General features: G+C 47.7%; 1 protein-coding gene across 2 annotated transcripts in view; it reads left to right on the top strand.

Annotated features, from left to right (window-relative positions):
* ATP8A2 (ATPase phospholipid transporting 8A2) overlaps positions 1-18,011 on the top strand; it is a 526,913-nt gene that overhangs the window by 469,578 nt on the left and 39,324 nt on the right. For both annotated transcript variants that reach the window (XM_067713702.1, XM_067713701.1), the window contains exons 34-35: positions 3,437-3,525; positions 9,903-10,007. In XM_067713702.1, the coding sequence (XP_067569803.1) occupies positions 3,437-3,525; positions 9,903-10,007 (194 nt within the window). The remainder of the gene's footprint in view (positions 1-3,436; positions 3,526-9,902; positions 10,008-18,011) is intronic.

The raw sequence follows: 18,011 nt of genomic DNA, 5'->3' as shown, positions 1-18,011 counted from the left end.
TGCTCAGATGCTGAAAATCCCCCAGAGCAGCAAGAGTTAGTAGCCCGAGGGCTTCCCTGGGGGCGCAGTGGTTGAGAGTCCGCCTGCCGATGCAGGGGACACGGGTTCGCGCCCCGGCCCGGGAAGATCCCACATGCCGCGGAGCGGCTGGGCCTGTGAGCCATGGCCGCTGAGCCTGCGCGTCCGGAGCCTGTGCTCCGCAACGGGAGAGGCCACAGCAGTGAGAGGCCCGTGTACCGCAAAACAAAAAACAAAAAAAAAGAGTTAGTAGCCCGAGGCCGCTGCCTGGGGGGCAGGAACTCTGCTCCCCAGCACGTGCTCACTGTGACTTAGGGGGAGGAGAAGCACAGCGGCCCTGTCCCCACGGAGGATCCTTCTTGTCCATGCTGTATCCGTTCTGAAAGTAGACTGAGAAGCACCCCAAGAGATCCAGTGGGTGCATTTGGCACCTAAGTGGTTAACAGTCATTGTAGCTAGAGGTGCGTTAACTGAGGATGCCCTTCTTCCAGTGGGGCTGTTAGCACATCAAAAGGGTACTTTTAAAACCTCACTCAGTAGTACAGGTGAGAGGGGAGGGGGGAGTAATTGAGTGTCATGTGTCACCTAGCCCAGCTCCGTAAGCACTTTTTTATTATTATTCTGAGAGAACAAGAGCAATCTGACTACATTTCGATACCAAAAGCTGTGGCCTTAGCAAAGATCTCAGCACCTCAAAGCTCAGTCCATCTGTGAAAATCGGGATAGTAGAAGCCTCTCTGGAGACACACCTTTAAAATGAGTTACGTCCATTATGTGTTTTAAAACAGCCCCAAGTTTTAAAAACCAGTGACAAAACAACAGTGCTTCCAAATTTCCATGGAACCTTTGTCAACTGGGGAGACGCTCCCTATTTTCAGCAGGGCAGTTCAAAGGTCATTTTCCTATTTTCCGTCAGCAATGAGAATTCTTATGGAGTTTCATAAACTATTTTAAATAGTACACATTGTTGGAACATGTTATTTTTATTTTTTTCTCGAAAAAATATTTTCCAGCTTTATTGAGATAGAAGTGACATATAATATTGTATGTTTAAGGTGTACAACATGTTGATTTGATCCACTTATATCTTGGAAAATGATTGTCATCATAGCATTAGCTAACACCTCCATCCCATCACAGTAACTATCATTTCTATAAAATCGTATTCTTAAATGACTGTATTCTTTGCAAAATACACCAGACGATGATCTAGGATGTAGCCCACAAGTGTATCTTAAACAAGGCCGCCTCCTGTCGCTGGGTCAGCCAAGGATGGATTAGAGGGGGAAGGTGGGACTTGCAGAAAGAAAGGACCTGGATAATCCAACTCCTTCCTGTGGTTCGCTTGGGCCACTGGCGTGGGGCGGGGAGGGTGATGAGTTACATTTTTTGTATGTGTAAGTAATACGTTTTCTGTATGAGAAATGGGAACTAGAGCTAGCCAAAGAGATATGAAAAGAAAACTGCAACGCACTCCCTCGATAGACCATTTTGTGCCTTTTTCCTGACATGCAAGCACACAGGGGGCACACGGGTTGGTGGTCTGCACAGTCTCAGTGGATCAAGGTCTGGACCACTGAACTGCATTTGAGGCCCCGGAATGTGTGTGGTTTTTTTTTAAGGTGAGGAAATTCCAAAACAGAACTTACGAAAACTATTATATGTATTGATGTATAGTGACATATATACAGTGCTTAACACTTAAAGATGCAGCGTAACTTTTGGGTGGGCAGCATCAGGAGATCACACCTCAGGTTTAATTCTGAGACTTGGGCCAATCCTGCGTCCTTTCCCACCCCTACCCTTGTTGCCGGGGGAGGTCCCCTTCAGACGCTCAGAACCCATCCGTTTTATTAGCAATATCGCATCACACCTCTCTATGTCAACATTATAATTCTGCATCCCTCTAATTGCTACACAGAAGTCCATTGGGTGCAGGAACTACAGTATAGTTAGTAAGCCCTCTTCTGGGACACTTATTTCTTACTTCCTTTGACGGTACGGCACTGCGTGAATACTCTTGTACTTGCTTCTTTACTCAAGTTCTTACTTGTGTCCGTAGGATGCATTCTGAGATGGGTAATTGATGGGGCAAGACGTACTCACGTATTTTTAAGGTGTTAAATTGCTCTTCCAGAAAGCTGGCAATCTTGTTTTTAGAAAAGGGAAGCAAGGGCTCCAGGGCCAGGGTTGGTGTTCAACTTTACCCCAGATCTCACTGCTTCTCCGTTTTGTTGTCATAAAGTTCCGACACCACAGACAGGGCTACACGCTGGGGTTCAGCGGCAAGACTGACGTGGTTAGATGTGGGCTGGAGCAGAACACATCGATTGCGGTAGAATCCAGTGGTGAGCACTTAGAAAAGAGAAACCAGTGAATGTGAAGGCTTCTGTCACACTTAACTTCGGTCCCTGTCCGAGTAGTTGGCCACTGCTACCAGCTCCACCCTCTGGCCTCGCTCACTCAAAACAAAGTTTAAGGACTCTGCCTTCCCAGCCCCGATTCTGTTCAGAGCAAAATCAACTCTCCCCCTCCCCCTTCCTCCCTCCCCTCCCCCTCCCTCCCCTCCCCCCTTGCCTCCTTCCCTCCCCCTGCCTTGGCCCTGAGCCCTCTTTTCAGGTCCTCACCTAACTGACAGCTGCCCCTGTAACTCTTCCTTAAGACCCTCTCCCACTTCCTCCCAAATTCTCTGTGACCCTGCACCCTGGGAACTGGGAGTCTCATCATCGGAGGCTGTGTCTCCCCCTGTCATCGCCTTCCCTCTGTCCCTGTAGCTGTTGAAATCCTGCTTCTCTTCCCATCACATCCCACACTCTGTCACTAAGAAGTCTCCCCAGCCTTCTAGCCTTCCTCTCACCCCCAGAGCATATGAGCATGACACATCCATTCCACGTGTGATGTAGGAGACACCACCCCATTTTAAGTTCCTTGAAGACAAGGACCGTAACCTGTTCACCTTCCTCCTCTGGGTGCTGAGAACCGCTCTGCCCTGCACCCAGGTGTGGTTACATCAGTGAAGGAGAGCAGTGAAGCACCAGGAACTGATGGATACGTGGGTGGTTGCAAGGCGCCTATGGAGTGAAGTTTATTTCTGTGGAGTCTGGCGGCTCCAGCATTTCTCCAGAGGAGGGGTTTAGGACAGCATATTCTGACCAGAGTGGGGGTTCGAAGCGCTTTAGAAAAGGCGACAACACTCGTCAAAATATCAGGATGGAGACAAGAGCTGATGAACATCGCGGCAAGGCGCTCACCCTGCCGGTCCCCTTCCCGTTTTTCCTGGGTGTATATTTCAGCTTTCACTAGTTTAATACGTTCTATTGCTTTTGTGTGTTGGGGCGTGTTTCACTGATTAAATTCTCTCTCTCTCTTTCTTTTTTTGAAAGAGCATTAATGCACATGTCACTTCTGTCTCTTGCAGGCAGCCATGGTCCTGAGCTCTGCGCACTTCTGGCTGGGATTATTTCTGGTTCCTACCGCGTGTCTGATGGAAGATGTGGTGTGGAAAGCGTAAGTGAAAGATGAAGTGGTACCCCAGGTCTTGTCCGATGCCCTCCAGTTAGTCCTCAGTGGGCCCCAGCGTAGGCTATTAGATGCTGTGGGACTTCTGAAGAAACACGTCTCCTGCCACCTGCCAGAAACGGATATAAAGGATTTGGGGTTGTGTCTTTTTTTTTTTTTTTTTTTTCTTTTAACCTGTGCTTCACCTTAATATGAGAATATAGTCAAAAAGGAGTCAGGCTGTGTGAAGGTCAGGAGAGATGTTGCTTGTACACGATTATAGGGGAGAATTTCTAAGTTTAGAAATTCCATCAGGTTTAAGGAACATAACTCAAAATTCATTTCTCCTTCTATCTAAAAATCAGTGCTCTGTGATCACAGATAGAACCTGGCTTTAAACCCCATGCTTTAAGGGAAATTGTATGTTTATGGAAGTCATTTCAAATCACCAAATACTGGAATCAAGTGTTCTTCATTTCTCCAAATAATTCCCAGTAGGAATCCTTCAAATATCATTCTTCTGAAGTGTCCATTTACAAGTCTATGAGAAGATTAATCACAAGGATGAAATTATAACATAGGTTCGATAGAAAATAATTCATGCTCGATTTTCGTTTATACGTTTCAAAATATATCATCTCCTAAGTATCTTATGTACAATGTAAAAAAAAAAAAAAAGCTACTGAGTTCCAAGATAATGTAAATTGTATTTCATCTGCGAGGAAAAGATGGAATACTCCAAAATGAGGTCATATCGATTTTTATTTGGGGTAGGCCTGATGATACCTCCTACAGTTGCCAACTTCCCTGAAAATTGCAACTCCTGGACTGGCTTTACTTTGGGCAAAGCATAATTATTTGGGGCCCCTGAGGTAGAGAGTTGAGACTTCATTCCAAACCTTCCAGGAAAAGACATCAGATTTCATTTCTCTCTCTCCCTTCCTCCCATACTCAGTGAGAATTGTTCTTGCCTGACAGTTAAGGATGTTTTTGGAAAAAATCTTCATCTTGGCATTATCTTGACAACCGATGATACCTAATGCAGAGAGGGAAGGGGACAGAGAGAATTTTATAGCACATGTTTTAGGTGGTTTTTTTTTTCTTCTCTTCACTAAGTTTGACAACTGTTAGTGAACATTAAATAACTCTAATTTCTTAAATGCCTTGATTTACCACTGCTTCCATGGTATCTGCTAAAACTGTGTTCTTGAAGTAGCAGGATCAGAATCCTTGGAAATGAAGTTATAATGCCCAGGAAAGATGTTTTCTTAATCTAATAAATGAACTGGAAGAAAATGTTAGTTCTAGGATTTGCTCTCGTCACATAGCCCAGTTGCGGCACAGTATAGTTACCTTTGCCAAATTTCTTCAATTTTGCAAGATTATCAAGTTAGTTTCAGGTTAATAGAACGTGGTGTTGGTTACGTCAGATCACTTTTCAGTGTACAGGGGTTGAGCACAGTGATTTGATTAGAAATCATTCTCGGCCTATTTTAATTCAACTGTTAAATTAATGTCATGAAAAACAGTTTTGGTTGAGATCGAGATAATTGCCAAGGGAGATGCCGGCAGAAGTATCTTTCTGCCATTTCAGAGAGTGTGTCTCTGCCTCTTCATCTGCTTTCTGGATCTTTTCCAATACATTCCAAGTAGCAGTTCCCAGTCGCCATGAAGCAAATTATCTATTCCCTCCAACAGGAGTTGTTTTTGGTTTTTCCTGGCACTGTAAAATTAGTGCTGTTTACATTTTAGCAAGGATACATCAAATGACACCGCTTCCAGCTCTGCCATCTGGAAAGAGTAAAAGTCATTTCCTTTCCAAGGAGCTCGCCAGCCAGGTAGGAGCAGGGTATATGGTCTCATCGCACCTGCAGTGTCTGCCCAAAGTATATGCCCAATTTATAACATACAGTTAACGTCTACACTATACTTAGCCCTCTCCTCAAAAACAGGAATTGGGCCCGTTTCTTTGGACATGTTCCCTCTGATCACGGGGCCCATGTTTTACTTCCTGTCATACTCCCAGCCTGAAATATTTCTTGTTGAGTCAAGGAAAATCAGAGGCTTCTCCCAAGAAGGAAAGCGTACTATGAGTTGCTTACCTCTGATGAGACCACGATACTCGACTGTCATTTCTCCTTCTTCAGCTTTATAAAATGTGTCCCATTTTTCCTTCTGGCACACTGAACACAAATATTCATCCTGGTTTTCCAGAAAATCGCCCATTATTTGGTGCAAATTTTGGAATGTTTCTTGACACGCGATGTGCTAGGCCGCACCTTGGACTTGAGAGAAGAGTTTGAGTTACGTGGTGGGGAGTCGGGGAGTAGCTGGACAACGTGGCTGTGGTGAGTCAGCTTGGGGCAGCATCCGGAACCTTCTGTAGATTTGCGATGGTTCTTTCATCTTACCTTGGACCGATCTTTTTTTTTTTTTTTTTTAAATATTTATTTATTCAGTTGCTCCGGGTCTTAGATGCGGCACGCGGGATCTTCATTGCCACGTGCAGGCTCTTCAGTTGCAGCATGCGGGGTCTGGTTCCCCGACCAGGGATCAGAACCCGGGTCCCCTGCGTTTGGAGCGCAGAGTCTTAACCACTGGACCGCCAGGGAAAGTCCACCTTGAACCAGTCTTAAGGCTTTTTGGTTTTGTTTTGAATTTTGGTGGCTAACTCTATTTGGAAAGAGCTTTTAAATTCCAGCCCAAGGCAGGCCTGCCCTTTCACATATATTTCTGTATGCTCTGGTTTGCTCTGTCTTCCTGCATTTTCCCTTTTCTTTGTCCAGTCTCTCTCCCATTTCAGGACCTGCATTGTTAACAGTAAAGAAAAAAAAACAGCATGAGGTAACTCGGTCATTTTTTCCATGAAGTCTATGGAGTTTCTGATGAAGATCCATTATTAGTCTATCTTAAGTCAGATTTGGACACCGTATAATACCTCCTCTGTTATCCTGTTAACCAGAATTTTCATGAGGGACCAAACTAACGCATCTTTTATTAAAATAACTGATTGATTGTATGTGATACCTGGCTAATGAATATTTTTATTACACGCATGAAGTTTAAATTGCCCAGAACTATTTTAATATCCTTTAGCTTACGTGCTTCCAAAATGTTGACCTATGACAGCATTTTTAGGTAAGCTGCCATGTACTTACGCTCATTGAGGAGAAATTCATTTATGTTGCTTTATAAAAATAATACAAAGCTCAAGGCCACGGAACTTAGGAACCCATCTCCGCTTGTCTAGCTGTATCTCTGGTACCTTACCAGTCAGCACACGATGCATTCAGCAAGTCCAGAATGACTTCATTTCCTTATTATAATCCCAGATAGGCAGTTCAATGGAAATAAAAGGTAATAAGAAATTCCTGTGTACAAGGGGGGCCTTGATTTTTTTTTTTAATACTTTCTAACTGGACTGATTTCTTTGAAGCACATTGCATTTATATTTTCATCCCCACTTAGAATTTACTATTTCCTTCTGACTTGCTTTCCTTCCGTAAGAAAAGAAAGAAAGAGTCCAGGAAAAAAGTTTCAGAAACAAGGAGATGAAGAGTGCAAGATTCTAAGCCGACTTATTTATTTCAAAAATCCCCAATAACCTGGAGATACTCCTGTTCTATCTGAAGGCTCGCTGTGGGTCACCACACTCCCTTACAGGGGCTAAGTGCCCCTACCTGAGCCTTCCGTGATCACCTGGCCTCCTGACGTGGGGTTGGGTGAGCAGTCCTGGACCCCTGGGAACCAGCTGTCCACAGGTAATGGGAGAGATCCAGTTTCCATGCCAGTGGCTAACGCTTAGAGCCTGGCCTTTGAAACCTATAAGTATTAGATTTTAGTCCATTCATACGCAGACTTTGACAGGGGAGGTCTTAGAATCATTTCTTTAAGTAAGGCCTTATTGGGTAAAGTTTCTTGAGAAAATGGTTTTATTCCATTTTATTTTTTTTTAATTAATTTATTATTTATTTTTGGCTGCGTTGGGTCTTCGTTGCTGCGTGTGGCTTTCTCTAGTTGCGGCGAGCGGGGGGCTGCTCTAAGTTGCGGTGCGCGGGCTTCTCACTGCGGTGGCCTCTCTTGTGGAGCACGGGCTGTAGGCGCATGGGCTTCCGTAGTTGTGGTGCACGGGCTCAGTTGCTCCGCGGCATGTGGGATCTTCCCGGACCAGGGCTCGAACCCGTGTCCCCTGCACTGGCAGGCGGATTCTTAACCTCTGCGCCACCGGGGAAGCCCGAGAAAATGGTTTTAAATTGCTAGCGTCACCTGTATGTACAGCAGTGCTTCATGCAGAAGGACTAACTGTGTTCTCACACTGGTTAAGCTCCCAGGCTGGCTCACGGGAACTAGCCTAGTGGAAATATTGACACTATAAAATTGGGTGGTATCCATCTTGGATATGGGTGCATTTTCATCCACTGGGAACGTGAACAACGCCCAGGAGCATCAAGATACTGAAATTATTTCCCTCTCAGGCAGTTTTGTGAATGAGTGGAAACCGGCAGCTCCAGCACAGTGGGTCAGGCTCTCTTTGCTCTTGGCCCAGGCTGGACGTTTCCAGTGTGCTCTGCGCCCTGTGGTCCAGGCTTCCTGTTCCAAGCCTACTTCTTTGTGTCACCCTTCCCCCTAGCCCCCAGCCCAGAGGAGAACACTGGGGGCTGGTCTAGGGGTTAGTGAACCCTGCTTGCTCTGTGGGCAGGAGGGTGCAGAGCAAGGGAGGATGATGGAGTGAGGACAGTCCTGAAACAGTAAGCGAGAAAGCTCATCTCTAGGACGAACCCGACATGCTCCACGGGACCCACGTATCTGGCGTGAACCCGTGGAGTGGGGCTGGCTGTTTACGCAGCTGGCTTTTATCCACACAGCCCCAGAAACCCGTGAGTTCAAAGGTAAAGTTTGGGCCCAGCGTGTTCATTCATATTGAACGGTATCAACTGTCACATTCTTTTTGACTGTCTCCTTTCCAGCAAAAAGTTAAACGTTTTCTCATTTCTTGTTTCGATGAAAATGCCGCCATCTCCGCTTTGAACTGCAGTATTTTACACCCCGGAGTCTCAGGACATTGCTTGGTGTGGCTAAGGAATTATGTGTGAAAACCTGTGTGGTTCATTTCTCTTGTTTCCTCCGGGGAAATTAATGACGGACCATATACAGAGTCTCAGCCCCGATTCTCCCTCGGAGATGAACTTGGGGTGTCAGCAGATGACCGGGCGCTGTCTTCACAGACTTCCTTTCCTTGAAGGTGGAGGCCAGACGGCAGTACGTGTTTCCGTGGAACAGCTCACGTCTCCAGAGTGTTCCATCTCACTGTCCCACGTCCTTGAAGATGCGCTCAGTTTTGTTCTGATTCTGTCTCTGAGTCCGGCTACTTGGTGGGCTCCCCACATGCATTTGTACGGAAACGAACAAGCTTTTCAGAAGAAGGAACGCTGCCCTGGGCTGCTTCGTTAGGGCCCTCTTGCTTTTTATAGTTTTTCTTTTCCCATTTCTAACCTGTGTCTCCTTAAATGCCCTTTCTTCCCCTGTATAGTTTCCAACCAGCTCCTCTCTGTTTAAGCTCAATTTTAGGAAGACCTTTGCAATCGGACACTTATTGGAACATTGTTAAGGTATTTCTTAGTTTAATCAGGAAAGGGTGCAGGTAACTCTTCCTGCGGGTCAGGAAGCGGGGCCCGTCTGCAGTTTACACGGCTGGAAAGGCCAGACCGTTTTGTTACCCCATCCCTTGTTTCACGCCGCCGAGGCCTGCAGACATGGGCCCTGATGGTAAGTCTCTGCAAGGGAAGAAAGGAGATCTGTGTCCAGATATGTGTGTTGACCCAAATTTCAGGTCAAGGGTTCGGCACGATGACTGTGAACTCTGGCATCATAATTCCCAGTCCTGCTGCAACAGTGGCTCTTTTCACCCTAAAAGGAGAGAGAAGACTGTTACCCCGCCCCTGCCCGCCCCCCCAGGCTCCTGATCTCACTGTCAGGGCACAGCCCGAGGGACCCACATGCATCCACTAGGGTGAGGATTAAAGCATCTTCTGGGTTTTTTGGTCCTGCAGTGAAAAGCTTTAGAGATTGACCCACGACTCTCCAGGTACCCCGGGCTTCTGTCTGGACGCAGGAGGCCTCAGCCAGCTCTGCAGTGACAGGCGATGCTCTTTAGGGGGGCAGCTTCTGACCCTCACGGCCCGAGTCTGTTCTGCAAGGACTTGGGGTGCTTCCCAGGTTGCGGAGGTGGAGCCCTTGCCATGCACGGGGACAGTGAATGTTCCATGTCCCCAGGCCTGGGCCCGGGTCAGCGGGCGTGAGATGTGGCCCACGAAGGGAGCAGCTCATCTTCAAGGCTGTGTAAAGTTCACGTGTCATGTCCTTCTTGTCTCTTCCTTGTGACACAGGGCCAAGCACACCTGCAAGAAAACACTTCTGGAGGAGGTGCAGGAGCTGGAAAGGAAGTCCAGAGTGATGGGAAGAGCGATGCTGCGGGACAGTAACGGAAAGAGGTGGGCAGCCCCGGGCCGATGCCCTGAGGATCCCCTCTCCTTTTTCCCGCCTTTCGTTCCCGGGTTTCCTTCCCACTTCTTGGTGTGCAGCGTGAGATGGGCTGCGTGAGGTGTAGATCTCGCCCTCTCAGGGGCAACGTGAAATCTGACTTTTGGGTCCCTGGGTCTGCCCCTGGGTGAGATGGGGGTTTATGTGGGGTCTGGACATGGGAAAACAACCCACGCGTGGAAAATAGAAATAGTAGCGCTGTGATCTCAGGGGAAGTTCTGTGTTGGCAGCATTAGCAGAGTGTTTAAAAACCAGGCCCAATTCTGACACTAAAGTGTATCTGCCCTGAAGGTTTGCTGGCTGAAGAATGCGTGTTACTCGTGTAGGTTTGGTTACAGTTCATTTCGGGTATACCCGGGGTTTGTTTTGTTTTTAATGAATTTTTTTTTTTGCTGCTGGTGCTGAGAAAGCATCACGTGACCTACTGGCTGGTCCAGGGACGCAAGGGCTCCCGACCCGCCTTCTTTCTCATAGAGCCTCAGCTTCCTCCCCCCACACCTAACTGCTGGGCACGTGAGTAGGTTTTGTTTAATCGCATATGTTAAAATGTTATCAGATTGCATTCGGTTAAAATTTACCGAAGAAAATTGACCTGGGCCCAAGGAGAATTTGCAGGGTAGTAAGGAGACTTCTACTGCCTTAGGGACATGAATGTCTGGGAAATTATGAGCACGACTTTCCTCTCCGTGCTTAGAAGGAACCCTGTAGCCAACTGCTCAAGAAACAAAAGTCTAGAGGTTGAATACTTCTGTTGTATTTATGTTCTGTTTTGTTTCTGTTCTGTTGTACATCTTTCAAAGCAGTGAAAACAAAGCATTTTGTTTGTTCTATTTTGCTTTTAGGAAAGACAATCCAAACATTTTGAGAAGTATTTGGAATATTATCTCAAATGACTAGATATTTTAGGAAAGGGGTTGAAGAGTATGGAGTTGAAGTTGTGGCTTCTGTGTGTGCTTATGACTTAATTTTACTGAGTCCATTAGTATACACTGTATGGCAGCTGTGCTTGTTGTTGTGAGTAGTTATCTATCAACGGGACAGGGTCACCGCCTGAAGCTTGAAGTCAGGACTGGGGTGGGCGGGGCCGGGCTTTAAGGGGGTCTGTGTGTAACGGTTACACGGGCCACACAGGCTAAGGGTGAGCAGGGCTCTTCTCCCCATTAGACATCGGGAAGCCTTTCTCGATGACAGGATGGGCTTTGAGGACGGGCAGATGGTAACGGACAGAAAGGATGAGGGCGTGTTTGCGGCAGACGCCTGGGCAAAGGCTTGAGTCGGACGTGTGGAGGGAAGGACCGCGTGCGTCCACAGAGCTCAGAGCCCGCGTTTGAATTCTGGTCCTGATGACCCACACGGCCTTGGGTGAGAGATTTCCTATAACGAGACTGTCCTCATCTGTTCTAGAAGAAGGTGAATGGCCGGCTGGTGGGGGGCATGTTGTGTTAGGGTTTTAATGGAACAAGGCGTGTGACGGCACGTTGACCCGTGAAGACCAGCACAACGTCGGGGGCCGGGCTTCAGTCTGGAAGAAGGGTCGTGACGCTGAAGGGTGTCGTGGACTGTCAGCCTTGAGAGAGCTTGCGGTTGATTTAAAAAAATGTAATTTTTAAAAAATATTTATTTTTTTATTGAGGTGTCGTTGATTTACAATGTGTGTTAGTTTCAGGTGTACAGCAGAGTGATTCAGTTACACCTACGTGTGTATATATATACACACACACACGTTCTTTTGCAGATTCAAAAAGAATGTAATTTCTAAATGCCCTTATCCTGTTCAAAATTCACTTCTACACGTTCAGATGGATCAGAAGACAGCTAGAGTTTAAACGTGGTCTCCTGCCTTCTGCGTTCTGGGATCTCTTCTGTGGGCGCTCTGTACACCTGCGACGGTGGGAGTCGATGGGAGTGTCTGTGAGCGGCTGGGTGCAGGAGGTCCTCGAGGGGTCACGGCCTCCTTTCTCTCTGTCCCAGGATCTGGCCTCACTTCTGTGCTCCTAGGAAGATAGTTCAGGGGCCCCAGGCCTCCCACCATCCTCAGTGCCACCTCCCCGCACGCACGTCTGCCTTCTCCCTCCTAGCGTCCCCCAGATCTCCTGGGTGGTCCATGTGCAGCCTGGGGAGGCAGCTGCTCTCTTTGGGAGAAGACTCTGCCCTCACAATTGTTCCTTCATCGCCTGCTTGGATTCCTGAGCTGCTCCGGAGCTGCTGCGGGCTGGGGGAGGGGTGGCCAGCGCAGGAGCGCGGGCAGAGATTTCCGCAGCGCTGTCCTTCCTTCCGGAGATTCAGGCACTGACTCCCTCTTTGAGAGACCCTGAGTGTTCTGTCTCTTCTCTCAGCTCCCCGTGCCCGAGTCCCCACCCCGTCAGGTGTTTGGGTTCATCCGTGCGTCTCCCTCCCACTGTCAGTCTGGCACATAGGGGAAGCTCTGTAAATATCTGTTGACTGAGCGGAAAACGCCGAAGTCCAGTGAAGAGAGGAGGGTGAGCCTGCAGCGTCCGTGCACCTGGTGCCCCGGGGCATTTGCTCCTGTTGAAAGTGGCCACAGAGGGATACAGGCCATCGCTTGGCCTCTAGTGACAGGGCCCTTCATCTCGTGGCTTGAGAGTAGAGCTCACGTGGAAGCACAGATGGGGAGGTGGTCCTATCTGTGCAGAGATGCACAGGCCTGGAGCTGGTCCTCCCAACTCCCACTGCCCCAGTACCTGGCATCCTGCCTCCCTGACCACCGCTGTTCCTCAGCTCAGCTCTGACGCCCTTCCCGAGGGCCCCTCGAGGACAGCCTGCCAAGTCTTAAAACCCCGATCCAGGTGGCTGGCAAATAGTCCGGCGTTTTCCTCAGGAACGTACTCACAAGAAATAGAACCAAAATCTTTATGCATGAATCCTAAAACCCCCTTGTGCCCAATGACCATTTTGAAATGGTAGCTGGAGATGCTTAAGTGTCCCTGTGTGCCCTTCATTCATTCAGTAAAATACTTGAACATTGTAGTGATCTTATCTAAGCCCCCAAACTTTTTCACGATTTTGATAACCCTTAAAATCTCACAAACCGGCTTCTGCCCTTTCTCATGAGTAAATCGGCTTCCAGTAACCTGTGTCATTTGGGCATAAATCAGCCTGTTCTCACGACTTAGAGAAAACAAGCTGATAATGAGAAGGGGAATTCGATATCTAGAAAATATCATCAAGTAAGAAATACCAAGGGAATGAACAAAAATGGGTCTTTTTGATTTTTAGTTTGGTTTTTCCGGGTGGAACACTTTTCTTGCTGTGGAGTGTGTGTAGCTTAGAGATGCTAGAAACTTAGTGATATTTAGATCGTTGAGAATACCTTTCCCCAAACCATCTTCCCAGTGATCTTTCCCAAGAGACAGCCCTACTGTTCCGTCTGTGGAGCAGAGTCTGTCATGCACACCATCACTTTGTACCATCTGAAAAATGAGGAGGTAAGCGGAAGAATTCCTTGTTTCAATATTTGGTAATATTTTTTCCCTCTTTACTGCTTTTTTTTTGTTTTTAATTGAAGCACAGTTGATTTACAGCGTCGTGTTAATTTCTGCTGTACAGCAAAGTGACTCAGTTATACGTATACATCCATTCTTTTTTATATTTTCCATTATGGTCTCTCTCAGGATATTGACTATAGTTCCCTGTGCTATACAGTAGGACCTTGTTGTTCATCCCTCTTTATGCCCAACGTGTAGCTCATTCTTTTTTTTTTTTTTTTTTCCTGCTGGAAGAAAATCTACCGATGCTCACTTACTTTACAAACATAATTCACACAAATGCCTAAAATGTCATGTAAATGACAAACTAATTTTTTCCCCTTAAACTTCTTTTCTTCCTTGGTGTGTGGTAGGGGGTGTCCTGGTCTTTTAGGTGTTTCATCAAAGCGAGAAAAAAGGTTGAATGTATTTGATGGAAACACCTAGTTTCCCAGTTATGCTTAGTCTGGATAAACAGCAAGGAGACCCTTGTCTTGTTCTAGACCTTCCTTCTGCTCATCATCGTTGGTGGGAGGGGAGTGGGGTGGGCCCTGCGCTGATTTTCTCCAGTTTCAAGGTCAAGAGTTCTGGTTGCTGCCCCTGCCTTGGGCCAGCAAGGCAGTGGGATTCCCTTTCGCTTAAGTGCTTTCCCCGAGTACAGCTTATGCTGAGCCCTGGGCAAAGGAAGCCGTGCGGCTGGTCCTCCCCGGGCCGTGAGCCATCACTGCATCCCCCGTGTGGTTTTCTGTCCTTTGTGAACATTGAAGCACAGGCTCCCTGCCCCCCGGCCTGAGCCAGCACTCACGGGGAAGTCTAGACGGCCACCCACCTCTCGGGAATTCCAGAGGAATCTGATCCGCTCCTCCGTCTGGGCCACGGCCCGTGTCCACCCAGCTTCCATTCCATCAAGGCTACTCCACACAGCCAGGGCGCTGTCCTCACTGACGATCCAGGCCTCCTCATGGAGTGTTACCTGCCAACAACCAGAGTCAGAGCCTGAAACACATCAGCAAGATTTTCAGACAAAGGAAAGCTTGTCCACTCCCCCCGACCAGGCTGTACTCTCCCAGGCTCTTTTGAAACCAATTACATTAAAAAGAAAACACAGGGCTTCCCTGGTGGCTCAGTGGTTAAGAATCCGCCCGCCAATGCAGGGGACACAGGTTCGAGCCCTCGTCCGGGAAGATGTCACATGCCGTGGAGCAACTAAGCCCATGCACCACAACTACTGAGCCCACGAGCCACAACTACTGAGCCTGCATGCCACAATCACTGGGGCCCACGCGCCTTGAGCCCGTGCTCCGCAACAAGAGAAGCCACCGCAATGAGACGCCCTCGCACCACAATGAAGAGTAGCCCCTGCTCGCCGCAACTAGAGAGAAGCCTGCACGCAGCAACGAAGACCCACCACAGCCAAAAATAAATAATTAAAAATAAATTAAAAAAAGAAAACACAAAAACTTCCCAATACATTTTGAGTGTGTACTCAACTAAAAAATATCCATTATGCTTTGGTCTTGGGGGCTTCCCCGGTGGCGCAGCGGTTGAGAGTCCGCCTGCCGATGCAGGGGACGCGGGTTCGTGCCCTGGTCCGGGAGGATCCCACATGCCGCGGAAAGGCTGGGCCCGAGAGCCGTGGCCGCTGAGCCTGTGCCTCCGGAGCCTGTGCTCCGCAACGGGAGAGGCCACGACAGTGAGAGGCCCGTGTACCGCAAAAAAAAAAAAAAAAAAAAAATCCATTACGCTTTGGTCTTTAAACAGAAATCCTTTGATGTTTAAAATAGTGTTGGTATCACCATATCTCCAAGTCAAAATTGGTACAACTGCTGAGTCAAAGATGAGTATAAGCAAGGCTCAAAACAGGAGATACATTTCTCCAATATAAGCCTTATGTCATTTCAGGAAGAATACTTTTTTTCTCAAAGTATAGGGTGTGAGCTCTGTCTTCCTTTTGTTTCCCTCCCACCCCTTCTCCCACTTTTTTCCTCTAAAATACCTATTAGTCATTTTATTAGCTAAAAGTTTAGGAAACTATGGCATCAGTTTAGCGAACCTCTCCAGGCCAGGTGGCAAATGTCTGCCTCCAACACCTGCTTAAGATTTATTTCACTTCCAGCTGCATTTTTTCCATCGATGTGTCATGAAGCTGAGGCCAGAGCAGAGACTGTAGAGACAGACCTGAATTGAGCTCCAAGCCCTGCCACTCACTGAGCTGTGTGACCTTGGCTGAGTTACTAACGTCTCTGAACTTTAGTTGTCTTATCCTCAATTTGATTTGAGGTTTAAATGAAATAATACATGTTAAATCTATAGCATATGTAGGCTTTCCGAAAGCGTTAACACCCCTCTGTCTCTAACTTAGAAGCAGAATCAATTCAGTTTCGCTGGCCCTTTGAACACACATGGTTTTCCCAGAGGACTTGGACAAAGGAGTCAGATCCCTGTCCTGGAGGGACCCAGACCTGAGGACAAATGCTTCCTCTCCAGACACACTGACATTGCCCCCTCGTTTCTGACTTCTCCCACTATCCTGACATCTGCCTGGGCTTCCCTTAGTACATTCATTTTTCAAGTTTTCTAAATTATTCAAATATTCAACATACATGAGAGTAGAGAGACTAGGACGACGAATTGCTGTGTACTCATTGCCCGGATTCAACACTTACCAAGATTTTGCCACAGTTGCTTCATCTAGCCCCTTTTTGCCCCTATTTTTTGGGGGGGTGGGGTGGGCCATGCTCGTAGCTTGCAGGATGACCTTAGCTCCCCGACCAGCGATTGAACCCGGGCCCCCTGCCATGGCAGCTCAGAGCCCTAATTAGCCACTGGACCACTGGGGAATTCCTCACCCCTATTTTTTCTTTGCAAATCCCAGACGTGACAGCATTTCACCCTTACATACTTCAACATGTAGCTCTAAATATCTTACATTATAACATGTCTATAACTAATACATCTTATCCTTGCTTGTGTTGTGACATAGAAACACTGTAACTCCAGGGCCTGTTATCACATCTAATAATTAACCATCGTTCCTCTGTATCGACTGATACTCAGTCCGTGAAGAGATCTTCTGGATCATCTCAGCCCTGTCTCTTTAGGGTTTCATTAGATTTGTTTTAGGATCTAGGCGAGGTCCACACGTAATGTTCTGGGCTGTGTTTCTAAGTCTTTTAATCTCTGGAAGTGCCCCCTTGCTTGTTTCTAATGCCATGGGCTTAACAGAATTAGATTTTTCTCATCATCACCGTGGGCAGCGAATGACAGTCTCCTCCTGTGCAGAGGGGGGAGCTTGGCCTTTGGGAGGTGGACTCACCTGCCCAGGTGGCCCAACTAAACAGGGGCTGGACCCCATCTCTGAAGTCCAGGCCTCTTTCCAAGAAGCCAAGATACTGACGATCACCCAGGTGTTTCCATTAACAATCTGACCTACATTAGAGTCCCCGGAAAGCGGCGGAGCCCTGGAGGCCAGGAGGGGTGCCCGCCTGGGGGCGGGAGCCCCATCAGAGGCCGCACACCGGGGCCTGCCGTTGGCCAGCCTGATGGGGTCTTGAGCAGAGCTCTGCAGGAGCCAGAGAGTCGTGGTGCTGGTGGCTTTAGGGCCCTAAATATAGAAAGAACATGGAACAGACTTGTTGAGAAAGTGATTTCCAGCCAGCATCACCTTACTGGGGATCAGCGCGTCTATAAAAGAACCTGAGTGTGTTTAATCCCGCGTGGGGAAGAACCTTGGGCAAGGCCTAAGTCCGGCAAATATTTTAGTTTAGAGACCAAGGAGCCTCCTCAGGAAAACCACCACCTGGGGAGTCAGCAACACTCCCAGGCGAGACCAGGGAAATCTCAGGACAGGTGAGGAAATGCATTCGTGGGACAAAGAGAGCGAGATGACAGGAGGGCTGGTGGGATTACCCAAGTGAGGGTTTCTGGGGACTGTCTGCATCCTGGGCACAGGAGGGGAAGGATGAGGGAATAAACTCTTAAGGAGGAGAGAGGCCTAATTAGCATTTGATTACTGAACACCTAAGCTGCCGCGTCGACTAAAAATAATCGGCTGTTATTTTACAGATGTTCTATCCTGAGGGCCTTTTGTGGTGGTTACGGCCTGGTGTTTAATAATTAAAACAACTTTTCTGAATACCATGTGTCGTTCGTTTTGAAACAAGAAAAGGATTTCTCATCCACCTTTGAGTGGTGTGTTAGCTGTTCTAGAATCTGCCCAGAGCCCGGCCACTGCCCACGGCTTGATGAACGATGACAGCCTCTTTACAGGACGCCTGGAGAGGGCCGGGAAGGAACTCTGTTTCCTTGCAGTGTAGGGAGGTGACAGGTTCAGCGTTGGTCAGTGGTTTGCTGGCAACAGTCCTCATCCTATTTCTCGGATGACTTGAATACATTTATTTTTTGGATTATGACTTAAGTTAGCTCAGTGTCAACTTTCTCTGCCAAAAGTTGGCAGATAAAGTCATTTTT

Source organism: Pseudorca crassidens, chromosome 18, assembly GCF_039906515.1.
Source record: "Pseudorca crassidens isolate mPseCra1 chromosome 18, mPseCra1.hap1, whole genome shotgun sequence".
NCBI lineage: Eukaryota > Metazoa > Chordata > Mammalia > Artiodactyla > Delphinidae > Pseudorca > Pseudorca crassidens.
This window is presented reverse-complemented; position numbering and strand designations above follow the sequence as displayed.